This window comes from Narcine bancroftii, chromosome 9 (assembly GCF_036971445.1).
Source record: "Narcine bancroftii isolate sNarBan1 chromosome 9, sNarBan1.hap1, whole genome shotgun sequence".
In the NCBI taxonomy this organism is placed as follows: domain Eukaryota; kingdom Metazoa; phylum Chordata; class Chondrichthyes; order Torpediniformes; family Narcinidae; genus Narcine; species Narcine bancroftii.
This window is the reverse complement of record NC_091477.1, coordinates 66112794-66131963: the sequence shown is the minus strand read 5'-3', so window position 1 is coordinate 66131963 and position 19170 is coordinate 66112794. Positions and strand designations below refer to the sequence as shown.

Here is a 19170-nt window from a genome sequence, read left to right as displayed (position 1 = left end):
TTTGTCCAAATGGTTATCCAATGTTTCCCTTGAACCAAATAACAATTTTGAATCCCATTTGTAAATAACCTCTATTGCTAGATTATCTCTCATTTTATCCAGTTCAATTTTAATGCAGGCTGCTATTTTAGAACCCTTGAACAGAGAAGCAAAAAATTTCAGCTGAGCTGCTTGGTAATAATTTTTAAAAGGATGGAGTTGTAATCCTTCCAATTCATTCTTCCAAGTTAACTTTTCTACCGAGACATCTTCCCCTTCCACACAGCCCCCAGAGTGTCCCTTCCTTACCTCTCGATCACTTCCTCACTTACATCATTCCCATTTTTCCAAACCCTTCATCTTTCCCCTCTCATCTGGCAGCTTGTGCTCCTCCCCCTCCACCTTCCCTTTCCTTCAGGCTTCTGCCCTCTTCCTTCCCAGCCCTGATGGATGGTTTCAGCCTGAAATGTTGACTGACAATGACCTTTCATGGAAATACTCATTTCAGAAGGGTCAGGCAGCATCTGTGCAGAGAGAAACAGAGAATCATTCAGCTTTACTGAAATCTCTTCAGCAATTTCTGTCCTCACCCCAATTCTCATGAAATTTAATTGAATGGAAATGTGCTTGACATTCTAATTCTGTTTATTTGATTTTTATCTGCCCTATTCAAGGATCATGATATCATCTGGTTATTCAGTTTTACAAAAACCTTCATTGGAGTGTCACACCAAGAGATGATTAATAAGCTATGCCAACATTTTAAACTGAAGGTAAAAATTGTAATAGCCAGAACACGGAGTCCAACACCCAGATAGTCTTATTGACTCCATTAGTTTAACACAGGTGAGCGACGATGATCTTTAACTTATTTTCATCATAATCATGTTGTGATTTTGTCTGTGTTTTGAGAAACTGTGTTTTATTTGTTCTGCCTCTGGCGTAAGGAGATCGCTCCATGAAAAGTAAATACATTCACTTCTTCCAACTCATGAGCTGACAGTATGAAGGGCTAATTATGGTCACAGAATAAAAGGTCTAATTTTCTCACTGACGCCAAACTGAATGGTAATCGTTTTTGTGAAATGTTTTCTATTTTCACTGATCTGTGGTGCCACTTGATCCAATCGATCCCCCTTTACCGAATCCTGAACAACCTCCATTCCCTATCTGCCCTCATCCAAAAGTGAACTTTTGTTGACCCTATGTATGGATTTTACATGATAGATGTTTGTCTAGTTGCATTTTATCTGTGGAGGGAGTTTCAGACAAATAACGTCAATTAGAATGAGGAAATGTTGGAATTTTGAGATGTTTGAAATTCAAAGAATGTGGAGGAGTGTGGAGGACACAGGGAGTGTCTGTGATTAGATGCACACTGAGGGAGACCAACTACACAAATGGGTCCAGTGGTGAGGGCTTGTTAACTGCAGTTGAGGTGAAAATAGGAGGAGATGAATGAGAATGAGGAGAGGGAGTGTATCGGGGGAAGGGGGGAAGAGAGAGAATAAACAGCACTGACTGCAAATGTCCAAGAAGTCAAGCAGCATCTGTGGAGGGAGAAGTTGAGGCCACACAGTGGCATGGTTATTAGAACTGCTGTTTCACAGCTCCAATGAAATGATATTAGGCACAGTTTGTGTGGAGTCTACACGTTCTCACTCTATGGGTATCCTTGGGTGCTCCAGTTTCTTTCACATTCACAAAAACATGCTGATTGTTGGGGTAATTGGCCACTATCGTTTGTTCCAAGTTGAAATTGATTGTAAACGATGGGTCCAGCAACACTGCTTCTATCCTTTGATTTTGCATGACCAGACATTGAGGCAGAGGAAATTTAAAGTCCTTGTGAAGTGCCCTTTTGATCATAGAACGTTACATCATAGTGCAAATCCTTTGGCCCTCAATGTTGTTCAAAAACTTAGACACCTATGAATAAGAACTAAACACTCCTGACCTCATAACCCTCTGTTTTACTATCATCCATGTGCACATCTAAGAGTTTCTTAAATGTCCGTATTGTTCCAGCATCCACCACCACCCCTGGCAATGCATTCTTGGCACCCACAACTCTCTGTGTAAAAAAGAAACTTGCCTTTGTTGTCTCCATCAACCTTCCTCCCTTCACTTTGTACCGATGTCTTCTGGAGTTTGCTACTCACACCCTGGGACAAAGGTGCTGGCTATCATCCTTTTACCAGATAGCTTTAACCCAGTCTACTAGTTATCAGTCTACCTTTAACCTGTCTACCAGTTAAAAGCAAGGAGTGCAAGGGTGGGGACAGCCAGTCTGAGGTTCCAAAGGAAATAAAGGAAGGCTTGAAACTAAAATCTTGTGTGTACAAAGACACTAAGAGCAGTGTAAAACTAAAAGACTTGGAAAACTTTAAAAAGTAACAAAGAATCACAAAGAGAGCTAAAAAGAGAAGGAAGGTGGACTATGAGAAAACATTAGCAAAAAAATATAAAAAGGGACAGTCAAAGTTTTCATCCTTATACAAAGCACAAGAAGATGGTGAAAGAGAAATTTGGTCCCTTGGAAGATAAGAAGGGGGAATTGATATTGGGAAATGAGGAAATGGCTGAGACCTTGAATGACTCTTTTGTGTTGGTCTTCATGGTGGAGGACACATCTACCATGCCAAAGACAAATGATATAGATCACTCCTACACAAAGATAAGAAAGACCCCCCAATCTTTCCCAAGACTATACTTTTGCAAGTCTGGTTACCTGGCTGTGCTCCTTCTGCCTTCATACAAACAGAGCCTAAAAAGAGAGGCTACAGAGGTCAGGACAGTTGGAAAATGGGCACAGTAGATTGAAGAAGAGTTCCTTGAGTCAGTGGATTGGCGGTGTTCAAGAACTCCGCTGCAAATCCGAACAAGTACACCAAGGCTTTCACACACTTCGTCAAAACAGCTGTGGAAGAGTGTGTCCCCACCAGATCATTCAGGGTTTTCTCCCCACCAGAATCTCTGGATGAACAATGAAATCTGGAAACTGCTGGAAGCCAGATCACAGGCATTCATCCGAAGATCAAGATCAATACAGGAGGAGCAGGTTTGACTTGCAGAAGGCTATCTCCTGGGCAAAGTGGAGCAACTGTCCATGGTACAGGTGAGGTCGCATTTGGATATTACATGCCCTTCTGGTCTTCTTATTTGAGGAAAGATGTATTGGCTCTGGAGGTGGTGCAAAGAAATTTGACCAGGTTGACACAATAGGGGAAAAGCCAGATAAAATACAAAAAAAAACAAAAAAAAAAGGCAGGAGGAAGAAGAATTCTGAACTTCTGGCCAATCACACAGGAAGATGTCCATGACCAATGTTACATAATTCAGGCACAGACTTTGATTAAAATAGATTATAAAGCAAATGAAAGTGCCATGCTTGTACTTTGAAGGTTTAATTTATGTCCTTTCAACTTGCTTTAACTTGTTGAAATGCTTGGAGGCCAGTAACATCATGGTGTCTCTGAACATCAACTTTTCAAAGGCTATTATGTCAACTCTCCAGCCCACAGCCCTGAAATGAATAATCCGTTGCACTTAATAATGAGCCTGTGACAATATTCCTTCACAATTTTCATTGTGTTCCATTAGAAATTTGCAGAAACAGTTCATCAATCAATTTGACTTTGACCCCATATCAGGTTTGATCTGTTCTTTATATATAACAGATATGTTGGAAGGCAGCAATGATCTTTGTGGTGGCTTGGTTAGTGTAGCATTTTGCGCAACACTGTTACAGCACCAACACTTGGGACTGGGGTTTGAGTCCCGCTCTGTCTGTAAGGAGTTTGCATGTACTCCCCGTGTCTGAATGGGATTTCTCTGGGGACTTCAGTTTTTCTCACTGTTCAAAATGTACCGAAAGGTAAAGATTCATTGGGTCTAATTGGGCAGCATGGGCTTGTGGGCTGAAATGGCCTGTTACCATGTTCTGTGTCTAAATATCAACAAAATTCTCTGGACACTATCCCTTAGAACACCAAAGTACAGGATCTTCAGTCCTCGATGTTGTTCCGACCCACATATTCCTTTTAAAATATAAGTACTAAACCCTACTTACCCCATAATTCTTAATTTTCCTTTCATCCATGTGCCTATCTAAAAATCTCTTAAAATCCTCTAATGTTTCAGCCTCCACCACTATCCCTGCCAAGGCATTCCAGGTACCCACAATTCTCAGTGTAAAAACTTATCCCTGCTGTCTCCCCAAAACTTCCCCGCCTTCACTTTGTACTCATGTCCTCAGGTGCTGGTTGTCCACCCTATCAATGCCTCTCATAATCTTGTAGTCCTCTATCAAGTCTTCTCTCCTCCTTCTTCAATCCAAAGAGAAAAGCCCCAGCTCTGCTAACCTTGCCTCATAAGACTTGTTTCCCATTTCCAGACTACATCCTGGTAAATCTCCTCTGCACCCTCTCCATAGCTTCCACAACCTTCCTATAATGAGGTGGCCAGAACTGAACTCAATACTCTAAGTGTGGTCTCACCAGAGATTTGTTGATTTGAAACATGACTTCTCTACTCTTGAACTCAATCCTCTTATCAATGAAACACAGGATCACACAGGGCTTGTTAACTATCCTATCAACCTGTGTGGTGACCTTGAGGGATTTATGGATTTGAAACCCAAAGTCCATCAGTTCATCCACACTCTTAAGTAATCAACCATTAACCCTGTACTCAGCCTCTGGTCCGTCCAATCAAATTGCATCACTAAACACTTATCCACTTTTCTGCCCATTTCTGCATCCTATCTATATCCACTTGTTACCTTCTATATCCTTCAACTCCATCCACAACTCTTCCAAGTTCGTGTCATCTGCAAACTTCCTGACCCATCCTTCCACTTCTTCAACCAGGTCACTTGTACATGTGCAAACACTCGAAGCTGTGAACGTGCTGCACATTTCATCTTGAAGATCCACAGCTTTCATTGAAGTTGCTGTCTCAGGATTCCATCCTTTTGATTTGCTCTGTGCTTTCAATACACAAACACGGCATCAGGAAGTGGCCATTTGCCCTCCTCAGCCCTGCTCTCATGTTCAATGATATGCAACCAGCCACAATCCTGCAGCCTTGACCCCAGTGACTTTCATTGCCTGCTTCTTTTCTTTTTCCTCCATCTAAAGTGACATAATTTGAATACATTATGGAGAAATTCAGCAGGTCCCGCAACATCTGTAGGAGGCAATGATATACAACCAACATTTTGGGTTTGAGCCTTTTGTCAAGGAATGAGCAAAAAGCAGGCAGGTACCTGAATGGAAAGGTAGGGGTGGAGGGGGAGGGGTAGAGGGGCAGGGGGAGGAGCATCACTCAACAATCAGGAATCCATAGATGGACGTGGCGAGAGGAGGGAAGGAGGAAAAAGGCTGAGAATTGATGGGGGAGGGGGAGTAGGGTAGATCTCTAAATGCAGAGCTGGACGAAAGGAGATGAAATTACAGAGAGAGGGAGGTGTCCTTTATCCCCCATCACTGATATTCCCTTTATCCCCACCACAGACATTCCCTTTGTTGACATCACTGACATTCACTTTAAAACACTTCACTGACATTCACTTTGTCCCCCCATCACTGATATTTCCTTTATCCCAATAACTGACATTCCATTTATGCCCCATGATATTTCCTTTAACCCATCACTGACATTCCCTTTGTCCCTCCCACCGCCATCACTGACATTTCCTTTATGGCCCATCACTGACATTCCCTTCAACCCCCAGCTCTTATATTCCGTTGTTCCAACATCACAGACATTCTCTTTATCCCCTATAACTAACCTTCCCTTTGTCCCCATCACTGACATTCCCTTTATCCCCCCATCACTGACATCCCCTTCCCCACATCACTGACATTCCCTTTGTCCCCAGAACTGGCATTCACTTTTCCCCTCCCCCATCACTGATATTCCCTTAATTCCCCATCACTGATATTTCCTTGGTCCCACCATCACTGACATTCCCTTCATCCCATCACTGATATTCCCTTTCGCCCTCATCACTGACATTCCCTTTATTCCCATCACAGACGCACTACTACAAGCACAGGAAAACAGCCAGCAAAGCGGATGGATTTTTCTCTAATTCTACGTCATTACTTTTGTCTGAATGACGGGATCAGGAGTGCACAACAGCACAGAGTGAAGGCCTGAATAAATTAGTCCTGACCTCGGTTCTACAATTTGTACTTGACTTCCTTTCATAGCTCAGTGAGTAGCAGTTCAGTTCATTGGTGACCCCGGGGGTAGAGATGATATTTCTACCCAAGAATGGAGAACTTTTCTTCACTACATGCAGTTTATCTCAAATTACCAACATTTTGGACTTCACAGCCACTTGTGTGGTTTATCAGGTGGTAGCCCAATTTCTGTTCAGCAAATTACATTGGATTTCACACTCTCCTTCTACGTAGTAAGTGCCCTGGATCCGTAGACAGAATGGCGGTTCTCTGATTTCCTCCAACAGTCCCCAGAGGAGGGTGAGTACTGGGCACTCAAAGTACTGTTGATCCACACTTGGCCTCTCATGGTGCAAGTGAGCGGCCATCGGGAACAGGTAGTGGAAACCCTGTGAGACTGGTAAAGTTCCCACGACATCCACATGAATGTGGTCAAACCATTCTTTTGGCTCAAAAGGCTGTGGGGGGTGGGGGGGGGGGGATTTTGGTGTGCTGCTGTACCTTGTCAGTTTGTCTGCACATCTTGGTCTGCCCACTGAATTGTTTCAACAACCAATGCCACACATACTTCACCAGACCGTGGTCCTGATTGATGGATGTGCCAGCCCGTGGATGGAGTCATTGCCTCCATGCCGTTGGGATGATTGGCCGAACATGCCCCATGGCCACATCGTACAGGAGGGTATTGTTACATGTACCGACTGGCATGTCCTAAAGCTGCAGCCCTGTATGGCAGTCCTGTACTGATGTACCTTGTCGTCCTGCTGCTGTGCTACTGCCAGTGCCACGAAATCCAGTCCATTAGCCAGAGAGTATATTCTCTGTCTCAAAAAGGCGTCTGCAACCACGTTGTCTTTTCCAAGATGTGCCTTACATCGGTGGTGTACTCTGAGACATCAGACAAGTGTCTCTATTGTAATAGTGTAGTGGGATATTGAAGGTTTAATAAACCATGGAAAACTCAACTCAACTTTGGTATGGATCTTTTTTGAATGAGTCATAAACAAGAGCGACATTCTCATGTCTTCAGGCGATTATACTATTTTAGGTTTAGAAGTGTGAAATGATGAATATGTAACACCAAATGTAGTTGGAGATTAAGTGGATTTGCAGAGCAGGGTAGCTTAAAGATACATTGATTTGCTGCTTTCATGGAGAAAAGTCAAGAGAAGGCATGGTCTCATTTGAGCAAATGGGACACAAGAGTGTATTTATCAAGTTCAGATAAAGAAAAGTTTGCATTCAAATCAGTTCTGGCCTAGGGACATAGGGACATACAGCAGGGGGAACAGATTATTCAACCCACTCCCATTTATAGTAATGCTACACTAGAACATGCACAAAGTTCTGGTAATGAGCTCATATTAAATCTGACACATACACTCCAAATAGCATTCCTACAATTGAACATGAAACATTACAACAGAGAACAGACTCTTCAGTTTCCACTGTGGTGCTTAATGATGTACTTCCCACAACAATAACTACCGAGTCCACAAGAAACCAATTTTATCCCACCTCCCACCCAAAACATTCTATATATCTTACATCCAAGACACTATCTTTGAATATCCTAACTGTCTCAGGTCCATCATCACCTCTGGCAATGCATTTCAGGCACCCACTATTCTCTGTGTTAAAAAATGTACTTCTTGCATCTCCCTCAACTTTCCTCCATTCACCTAAAACAGATGTCCTATGATATTTACTATTGTCACTTTGGGGGGAAAAAAAGAGTTGAGTGCCCACCCTAATGTCAACTCAAATGACCCAAGGATTTATGGAGGTGAAAACAAAAATAAATACTTTATGTGAAGAAATGTCAACTATGAAACAAGAAATGACTGTAGTTAACAATGATATTAACAGATGCATAAAATCTGTTGATATTGTACAAGATGACTTTTAAACAATTGAAACAACCTTTTCTGAATGTCAAAATCAGATGGAACGCAATAAATAAAAAGTGGAAAAAGTAGAAGGTTCTTTTGTGGATTGAGGGATTCAAAGAAGGGATTTATTGATGAAGATTGATTCATTGAAAAATCAAAGCCAGGGAAATAATGTGAAAATAGTTGGTCTTCCAGAGGACTTTGAAGGTTCTGGTCCAATAAAAAAATTTAAGCATTGGATCCCAGAGATACTGGGTAAAGAGCTTTTCCCTGAAGGTTTGGAACTGGATCGGGCCCATAGAACAATGAGGAAAAAAACCACGTCCAGGACAAACACCAAGGGCAGTATTTATTCGTTGTTTGAAATAGATAGAGAAATGATTCTCCGAATGGCAGTACAGAAAGTGCAGCAGAGTTGATCCCCGATGATAATTCAAAATAATAGTGTTTTTTAAGGTGATTTGTGTCAAGAGATTATTAGAAGACGACAGGAATTTAACATGGCTAAGGATGTCTTGTGGCGAAAGGGCTATAAGTTTGCTTTTCATTATCCTGCAATTTTGAAGGTTTTTCATAGAAAATTTCAATCTAAACTTTTTGAGAAGGATCACAATGCTTTGGTTTTTGCTAATTCATTGCCAGAATTGCGAAGAAATGGGCAGTCTTCACCATCATCTCCTAAGAGGAGGGTAAATGGAAATGGAAATGGGAACAGAAATGGGTATGGAAAGAATGGAAAGAAAGAAGAGCGGATATGAAGTCATCTTGACATTGAAGATCCAGAACAATCATTGGGCTTGGAATCATTGGGTTGAATATATTTACTATATTTGATTGTTTTTAATTACATAATGAATGTGTATCTGGCTGGAGGGGTGGAGGACACTGAAAGCTTTGACTGTCATCTGCCACTAGTGGGCTTACCACACCCAGATTTTTAGGCTGTTACTACCTTTGGGTGTTTTTTTATATTTTGTGGGGTTATATTTATAAATATTTTTTTTATTGAGGGGTGTGTTTTTTGTGTGTTTTTGAAGGATTATAAAGGGGAGCGTTATTTTACAGAGCGTAAATAGCGCCTTTGGAAGACTACACAAAAGAGTCTGGAAAAACAACCAACTGAAAAACCTCACAAAAATTAGCGTTACAGAGCCGTTGTCATACCCACACTCCTGTTCAGCTCCGAATCATGGGTCCTCTACCGGCATCACCTACGGCTCCAAGAACGCTTCTACCAGCGTTGTCTCCACTCCGTCTTCAACATTTATTTGAGCGACTTCATCCCTAACATCGAAGTACACGAGATGGCAGAGGCCGACAGCATCGAATCCACGCTGCTGAAGATCCAACTGTGCTGGGTAGGTCACGTCTCCAGAATGGAGGACCGTCGCCTTCCCAAGATCGTGTTATATGGCCACTGTGACAGAGCTGCACCAAAGAAGAGGTACAAGGACTGCCTAAAGAAATCTCTTGGTGCCTGCCACATTGACCACCGCCAGTGGGCTGATATTGCCTCAAACCGTGCATCTTGGCACCTCACAGTTCGGCGGGCAGCAACCTCCTTTGAAGAAGACCACAGAGCCCACCTCACTGACAAAAGACAAAGGAGGAAAAACCCAACACCCAACCCCAACCAACCAATTTTCCCCTGCAACCACTGCAACCGTGTCTGCCTGTCCCGCATCGGACTTTTCAGCCACAAATGAGCCTGCAGCTGATGTGGACATTTACCCCTGCATAAATCTTCATCTGCGAAGCCAAGCCAAAGAAATATATTAGTAGTTAGTAAAAATATCTACTTTGAATTTTGCAACTGTTAATGTTCAGGGATTAAATAATCCAATTAAGCAAAAGAGGGTATTGGCTTATATTAAAAAAATGAAAATTGATATTGCTTTTTTACAAGAAACACATTTGACCGGAAAGGAACATTTGAAATTGAAAAGAGATTGGGTTGGACGTGTTTATCTTTTCTTCTTTTAATTATAAGGCAAGAGTGGTAGCGATTTTGATTTATATAAATTTATCATTTGAATTGGAATCTTCAGAGGGAAATGTAGGTAAAGTTTTACAGGTGAATTGTAAAATTTTTGCTGAGTCTTGGATTTTGCTTAATTTTTATATGCCTAATATAGAAGATGAGCAGTTTATTTCAGAAGCTTTTTCTTATTGTTAACTCAAGCTAATGAAAATATTTTAGTTGGTGGAGAATTTAATTGTGTTTTGGAACCTTTATTGGATAGAAACCCAAAGAATATAAGGAAATCAAAGATGGCAATACAGATCAAAGCATTGATGGAAGATTTAAATCTGGTAGATGTTTGGAGGAAAATTTTTCTTTTTATTCATCACGACATGATTTGTTTTCAAGGATTGATTTTTTTTTGGTATCAGCACACCTACAGGGTAGAGCACTACAAGTTAAATATTAAAGTAGAGTTCTATCAGACCATTCATTATTACTTTTTTTCCTGTGAAAGTTCAGAAGTGGTACGCTCATCATATAGTTGGAGGTTTATTGCAATGTTATTGAAATAAAAAGAGCATATCTCTTTATTTTTGAATGAGAATATTAATTCTGTTGATAGTTATTTTGTAGTGTGGGACACGTTAAAAGCTTATTTGAGCGGACAGGTTATTAGTTATTCTATGAAAGTTAAGAAACAATATATGGCAGAAAGTTTAAAATTGGAAAACCAGATTGCTGAGTTAGATAAAGATTTTCAGAAGGATGTGACCGAAGGCAAAAAAGCTGCATTAGCAAAATTGATATTATGTTATGATACTATACAAACTTATCAATTTGAGCATTTAATTAATCGAACTAAACAACATTATTATGAGTTGGGAGAAAGAGCTCATAATGTACTTTGTTGGCAATTGAAAGCTGAACAGGAATATCGGATTATTAATGCCATTAAAAAGAATTCAATAATTACCTATAAGCCTCGGGAAATTAATGATCAGTTTTATTCATTCTATCAAAAATTATATACTGCTGAGGGGAAGCAGGACAAAGATTCTATTGGATCTTATTTATCTAAATTAATGTTACTGGTACTAGATGAGAAAGATATTCAGGAATTGGAATCTCCATATTCAGATCTTGAAATTAACTAAGTTATACTGGAAATGCCAAATGGAATGTCCCCAGGGGATGATGGATTTCCTGAAGAATTTTATAATTTTTTTAAGATGATTTATCTACTGTATTTGAAGATGTGTTAAAACAAGTTACTGAAGAACAAAAGTTGCCAGATTCTTGTTCAAGTGCTTTAATAAGTGTTATTCCAAAAAAAAAGATAGAGTTCCATTAAAAGTGTCTTCATATAGACCTATTTCTTTATTAAATGTAGATTATAAAATTATCACCAATGTATTAGCTAATAGACTTGCTACATACTTACCCAAGTTGATACATAGTAATCAAACTGGTTTTATTAAGAACAGATAATCTTTTTTGATTAATTACTTTGGTCAATGCATACCGAAAGCAGCCTACCCATCCTATGGTAGTTGCACTGGATGCAGAAGGCTTTTGATAGGATTGAGTGGGATTTTTTATTTAAGGTGTTAGAAAAGTTTAAATTCGGCTCTTTTTTTATTGGTTGGGTTAAAGCTTTATATATGAACCCAATTGCTAGGGTGGTGACAAATGTTCAGATCTCTTTACCATTTAGGTTGACGCGTTCAACTCGGCAGGGTTGTCCATTGTCACAACCTTATTTGCATTGACTATGAACCATTAACTAAGACTATTAGGCAAAATTATGAAATTAGAGGGATGAAGATTATGAATGAAAAATATAAGATTAATTTATTTGCAGATGATATATTGATATATTTGACGGAACTGGAACGGTCATTGAAGCAGTTACAAGAATGTTTGAATAAATTTGGAGAACTGTCAGGATATAAAGTTAATTAGGATAAAAGTGAAAATTTACCAGTTGGAATAGGAGATTATTCAGAATTTAAAATTCTTACAAAATTAAGGTGGACAAATAAAATTAAATATTTAGGTGTGCTTGCAGAAGTTAATTATCAGTCATTGTATCCATTAAATTATGTGCCTATATTAAAATGGATTAAAGCAGATTTGATTAAGTGGAACGATCTTCCATTGATTTTAATTGGTAGGGTCAATTGTAATAAAATGAATATTTTTCCCTAAGTTCAATATTTATTTCAGTTAATATTTTGTTTACTTTCAAAAGGTTGTTTTCAGGATTTAAATAAGGTAGTGCAGGAGTTTTTATGGAAAGGTAAATTAGCTCGAGTGGCATTGTATAAACTTTCATGGAAATATGCGTTAGGTGGACTTCAGTTACCACATTTTCAAAATTATTATGAAGCGGCCCACTTGAAGTTTATTAGTAGGTTGATGGATCTAGATCAACCTCTTAGCTGGGCTAAGGTGGAAATGGCATGTATTTTTGAGGTCGAGTTACATGAATTTATATTTCGTTGGAACTTGAATTTGTTACAGGAATTTAATATGCCAGTATTGAAACATTTGATAAAGATCTGGATTTAAAAAAATAGGGTTTTGGGATCAAAAGATAAACTATCAATTTTAACCCCATTGTATAAAAACCAACTTAATTATTTTTCAATGTTTAATAATTATTTAAAGAGTTGGGATTTTAAGGGTATAAAGACAATACAGGATTGTTTTGAAGAGGGACAATTTCTTTCTTTTAATCAATTGAGAGAGAGATTTGATATATCTGTAAATTCTTTCTTTCTGTATTCCCAACTTAGAGCCTTGGTAAAGGATAATTATGGTAGAGATGAATTTACCTACTTTGTCGAGATTTGAGTCTTTGATTTCTTCTGAACCAAAAAGGGTTATATTTTGGTTATGTACAATTTGTTACAAGATAATATGGATAAACCAGATTGGGATAAATCTAAACTTGAATGGGAATGTGATTTAGTGTTCATTTTTCCTGAAGATGATTGGGTGGATATGTGTCAGGACAATGTAATTAAGTCGACTAATGTAAGATATGGAATGGTTAATTATAATGTTTTACATCAATTATATTTGACTCCGGAGAAATTAAAAATTATGGATTTAGTAATTCAGACTTATGGTTTAGATGTGATTCATGTATTGGAACTTTTTTACATGCTGTTTGGAATTGTGTTAAAGTTGAACCATTCTGGCAAGGAATTAAAGTGGTTTTGGAAAAATTGTACAATTTTACATTACCATTAGACCCAATGATTTTCTTGCTGGGTAATTTGATTTTGTTGAGGGGGTTAGGTTTAGATCAAATTCAAATTGCTTTTGTATGTTTGGTGTTATCAGTAGCGCATAAATGTATGGCGAGTACATGGAAAGACAATACAGAGATTAATATCCGACGTTGGCACAATGAATTGAAAACTTATATTGTTATGGAAAAAATTACCATTAATTTACCTGATAATTATTTTTTTTGTTAGCAAATGGTCTCCGTATTTGGAATATATGCATTTAGATATACTTTGAATTGTTCTTAACATTTATAAATTTTTTTGTATATAATTTATATTTTTGGCTCCCCTTAAGGGAGCTGGCTGAAGGGGTGGAAGGGCGGGTTTGGGTTTTAAAAAAAATTATTGTATTTTTTTGGTGGGGTTTTGAGTTTTTTTTTATATATATTTGTAAAATTTTTTGACGATTATTGGACTGTATGCTATGTTTTTTCTATCTTTAAATAAAGTTTGAAAAAAACAGTGGAGATAAAATAGACTCAATCAAGCCCATGAAATCCTTTCAAACTACTGAGGTGCATCATCAAATTTGACCTTGAACATTCGAGGTTTAATTCATGTCCTTTCAATTTGCAGAGATCCACGGTAGCCAGTAACATTCTAGTCACTCTGAACATCAGCTTTTCCAAAGATGCTTCCTCAACTCTCTAGATCACAGCCCTGAAATGAATGTTATGTTGCACTCTGACAGAATTTGATTCTGTAACAAATATCCCCTCACAACTTTCTTCATGTTCCAACTAAATTTACAAAAACAAAAGGTCGTCGACACAATGCGATTTTGACCCTATATCAGGTTACATCTTTTCTTTACAGATGACAGGAATGTCAGAATTCAGCAGTGGTTTTTGTGGTGGATCAGTAATCAGATGTCTCTTATCTATCAACTCTATTCACTGTCTCCTATCCCTTAATGAAAACTTGGTGGATAGTTAACTTGTTCTGTCCACAACTCCACTGTCATCCAGAGTAGATTATTGTTCATTGGGAGGAACTCACCTTTTGATATCCACATTGTCCCTTTTATATCAACATATTATTTGGATACCATCACCTGTTGTTAATTATAGATTACAATAAATGCAGCACAAATGTAACAAAATTACATGCATTTGAACATGTCAATGTAATCATTAATAAACTGTGTTTGAATATTTTTAAAGTGCATGTGTTATTTCAAAGGAAGCTTTGGAGAAACACCAACTTCACAACATGAATTCGATGATAAAAGGATGGTTAATTGTCTTCATAATTGGAGTTTGTGGTCTGTTGTACCTGAACTGGAAAATGAGCAATATTCAATTAATTGAACGCTCCAACTCAAGGATATCATCAATGAAAGAGAAGGCCACCACTAATGTCTCTACTCCAACCATGGAATCCCGGATTCTGTTTGTGGAGACGACTGACAACATGGAGCCAACGCCATTGGCGGTGTGTGCGGTGGAATCTGCTGCTCATCAAAACCCAGACAAACAAATCTATTACTTCATGAAGGGATTCAGTGGCAACTTGAGCCAGTATCCACTGCCTGAGTACAGAGGCATCCACTTGCTCTCCTCATTGGAGAATGTGGTTATTTTACCATTAAATGCCATGGAACTTTTAGAAGGCACTCCAATAAAAAGCTGGTATCTAAAGGTAACCAATGACAAAAAATTATTTCAATGAGTAAATTAATTGTCTGACTCCAATTAACATTTATAAATGGAAGCTTTTGCATCATGTTTGTGGAAAGGGTGAGATATACCGTGTTTTCTTCTTTACCTGGTCAGGCTGATGACGAGGAATCAACTGAGATCAATGAAAATCTTAGCCACAAGCACAAAGCACAAAGATTTCATCCCTTCTTAAATTTATACTTAGTTATACAGCATGGTTGGTGAGGTCAGATTTGGAGTATTGTGTCCATTTTTGGTCTCCTCATTACTTGAAAGATGTGTGGCACGGTTTGTGTAGCAGTTAGCGCAATACCTTTACATTGCAAGAGATTGGGACGGGGGTTCAAATCCCACACCTCTCTGTAAGGAGTTTGTATGTACTCCCTGTATCTGCATTAGTTTTCCCCAGGGGTTCCAGTTTCTTCCCACCATTCAAAATGAACCAAGGGTATAGGTTAATTGGGTGTAATTTGGGCAGCAAGGACTTCTGGGCCAAAGTGGCCTGTCACAGTGCAGTATGACTGAATTTTAATAAAACAGGCCATTTCAGCCCACGGGTGGATGCCACCCAAATTACTCCCAATTAACCTACACCCTCTGTACATTTCGAATGGTGGGAGGAAACCAGAATCCCTGGGAGTAAACCCCTGCAGATACGGGGAGAACGTACAAACTCCTTGCAGACAGTGCGGGATTCAAATACAGCTGGCACTGTAAAAGAATTGCGCTAACCGCTACGCCAACCATGTTGCCCAATTTATTTAATTTATTGCAACATTTCAGTGAACATTTATCTTAGTCTGGGGCTTATTAAGACAAAAGAATTAAATTTATTGTGAAAATCATTTTGGAAATAAACATGACCAGTTTACAGTTTATCGAGAATTTGCATCCCCCAGGACCTATGTGGCCCCTCTTTACCTTGAGGAAAGGCTCAGGCCCGAAATGTTGATTATATACCTTTTCCTCCTTTAGACACTGAAAAACCTGCTGTATTCCTTCAGTTTTTCTCTGTTTTATCACAATCAGGGTGTCTGCAGACTTTTGTTTCATGACCTCTGTGGCTTCTCTCTATGTACCTTCCAAATTCTTCTTGTAAACAATTTGATCATTGTGCCTGTGGATCATCAAAGCTGTGAATGGGTCTATATCCTATAGAAGGCAGAATATAGTTGTGATAAATGGAGTGCAGTGAAGATCCAGCCGAGTGATTCCTGACATAACAAGTTTGTGGTACAGCACCCAAGGCTGAAATTGAAATACCCAGATGCCAAGGGACTTGGGACTCCTAGTGAAGGACAGCCTGAAGATAAATTTTCAGGTTGAGAGAGTGGTGAAGAAGGCAAATACGATGTGTTGTTGAAGCACTACAGGGCACTGGTGAGACCTTATTTGGAGTATTGTGGGCCCCTCGTTTAAGAATCTATGAGAAATTAGGAGAGTGTTCAAAGGAAGTTCACTGGGATTATTCCAAGAATGAAGGGGTTGTCATATGAGGAGCGTTTGACAGCTCTTGGCCTGTATTCATTTGAATTTAGCAGGAAAAGGAGGGATCCAATTGAAACATTTTGAATGTTGAAAGGCATGGACAAGGTAGATGCAGAAAGGTTGTTACCCATGGTGGGAAAGTCTCGGACAAGTTTAGGATTAAAGGGCTTCCACTTAGTACAGAGATGTGTTGGACTTTTTTCAGCCGAATGATGGAAAATCTATGGAATCTGTGCCACACGCAGTAGTGGATGTCCAGTCATTGGTGTATTTAAGCCAGAGTTTGATTGGTTCTTGTTTAGCCAGGTCATCAAAAGTTATGGGGAGATGGCCGGGAAGTGGGGTTGAGTGGGAAAATGGATCAACTCATGATTAAATTGGAAGGCAGGCTTGATGGGCTGAATAGCCAATTTCTGTCCTATGTCTTATGGTTCAATGTAAATTAATACAATGAAATAAACATATCTTTCTCCAATGCCACACAGGTAAATCCAGAGAAGGAGAAATATTGGATCCGGGTGTTTTCTGATGCCTGTAGGTTAGCATTGATCTGGAAGTATGGAGGCACCTACCTGGACACTGACATAATATCATTGAGGCCTTTGCCAATTGCTAACTTTCTATGCCCAGAAAGCAGGAGATCAGTCAGCAATGGGGCCTTGGGCTTCCTTAGTCTGCACCATCCATTCATGTGGAATTGCATGTTAGATTTTGTGGCCAACTACATTGGAGATATTTGGGGTCAACAAGGTCCTCGACTGATTACCCGAATGGTGAAAAAATGGTGCAGGATTGAAAATTTAGGCATCTTCAGTGGCAAAGAATGTAATGGCATCTCTTTATGGACCACAAATCGGTTCTACCCAATCCCACATCCAAATTGGATGAGGTACAATGCTCCCTGGAAAAAGGAGGATATAGAGCGGACTTTCTCAGACACATATGGAGCACACGTCTGGAATTCCAAGAACTCTAGCAAGAGAAAAGCCATCATTGTTGGAAGTGGATCATTAATTGAACATTTTTCCAAGTCATACTGTTCAATTGCATACAAGAATTTAATTCAATACTAAATAGTTCAGAGTGATTAAGGATATGAGACTACACAATGAGTGATAAAGTTAAATTGACAGATTTTTACAAATTACAGAATTACATAAAACTCCATTGAGTTATGTAACTCTCAAACAACAAATCTTGATAAACTCCAATTCACTTGTGTAATTTAAATTAGAATCAAGCTCCAATTTCCAAGTCAATATCCGACTCCAAGTTTGTGCCATGTGTCTTGATAATGTGTGCAGTCGGCAGTGTGACATAGTATATGGATATGTTTTTGGGAGATAAATTGGGAAAGGTTTCTTCGAATAGGTTACATACAAACACTTAAAAAAAGATATTATTTGAAATGCTAGAGCTCTGATAATGCTCGACATATAGGCTCCAATGCTTTTGCAAGAGCTTTGGAGAGTGTCCAAGAGACTTCACTAATGGATTGTTGTTTACAAAAAGGCAACAGATGAAAGATTATGTTGGAGCCGCAGATTATCTGGAGCTGTTCAAAGATGGTCATGTGGTTTTGCAAGCAGAGAGACTTAAACAGGCTTTCTCTCACAGAGAGAGAGGTCACTTCTACAGTGTTACTGCCAGCAACAGCAGTTGGAACTGGTATAGAACAAGCTGGCAAGCTTGCGGAAAACACATGTGGAAGACAGGCTGCAAGTACTTGATTCAGCCTGGTCAACACCCTTGTGGTTCATGCAAGAGGAGAGGTCTGGCTATTGTAAGGTAAAACATCATGAGATGGGAATGTGTAAGGAGTTACCCTGTACAGGGCTGTAACAAGATGTGAATGCATCCTTGTACTTACAAGATAAGAGAGACATTGATGGATTGAGAGGCAGGAAGCTAGCAGGGAAAGGATAGCAACAGTTTTAGTCATTGGACAAGTAATGATATGATGATGTTCTAAGCACGTATCCAAGGGTATAAAAAATCACCATTTTGCTGATAACGGCAGAATGCATTCTCCGACTAACATGGTTAGTTGCAAGTGTTACAATCCGGTAATAAAGAACAAAGAACCCTGATTTCGACTCAGTCTGGTGTTTGTCTCACTCATTCATGAACAAAGCAGACCTAACACTATCTAATGTTTTACTTGGAAGAGGAGAAACATAAAGGCACTCTGTGGTGACCTGAAAGAAAGAGGTTATCACCTGGAGAACCTTGAAGGGAGCATGTTTCATCAGAAAGAAACTGTCCATCGTAAAACTAATATCTCTGTGAAAACCAACAAGAACCATTCTGAGCAGACAATTCACCTTTCAAGCACCAAAGGCTGGTGAACTTTATATATGTTCAATTCTGTGCATAGTATAAGAATTGACTCCAACCAGTGAACTTGGAGGAATGAGGACTGTGCATCAAAAGAATTTTCTGAATGTACATACATTTTACATACACGTGTGCTTAGAATTAAAAGTGGGTTAAGTTAGGTTTGTGAAGTTAAAGTATGATTCTGTTTTCATGTTTAAAGATAATTGAAAGCAACTTTTGTTTAAGTAACTATTTGTCTTGGAGGAATATCTATTGCTGCTGGGTTTTGGGGTCCTCTGGGCTAATAATATTTTATGGGGCCTCGTCCTTTCAGATTGAAAATTGGAGTTTTTGTGATTTATTCATTAAATTGTT

General features: G+C 39.1%; 1 protein-coding gene and 1 long non-coding RNA gene across 2 annotated transcripts; both read left to right on the top strand.

The window, feature by feature from the left end:
* Nucleotides 1–683: 683 nt before the first annotated feature.
* LOC138742966 (uncharacterized) lies at nucleotides 684–7094 on the top strand. Its single transcript, XR_011344540.1, has 3 exons — nucleotides 684–825; nucleotides 2951–3097; nucleotides 6747–7094. It is a non-coding gene; the product is annotated as an uncharacterized lncRNA (long non-coding RNA).
* Nucleotides 7095–14494: 7400 nt separating this feature from the next.
* Nucleotides 14495–17904, top strand: LOC138742965 (alpha-1,4-N-acetylglucosaminyltransferase-like). Its single transcript, XM_069897839.1, has 2 exons — nucleotides 14495–14968; nucleotides 16962–17904. Exons 1-2 carry the CDS (start codon nucleotides 14540–14542, stop codon nucleotides 17547–17549), a joined length of 1017 nt encoding a protein of 338 aa, XP_069753940.1. The 5' UTR covers nucleotides 14495–14539; the 3' UTR covers nucleotides 17550–17904.
* The last annotated feature ends 1266 nt before the right edge of the window (nucleotides 17905–19170 follow it).

Coding starts and splice junctions, on each gene's coding strand:
- LOC138742965 (XM_069897839.1), top strand. CDS start 14,540: ATGAATTCGATGATAAAAGGATGGTTAATTGTCTTCATAATTGGAGTT. Junction 14,969..16,961: donor TAAAAAGCTGGTATCTAAAG/GTAACCAATGAC, acceptor AATGCCACACAG/GTAAATCCAGAGAAGGAGAA.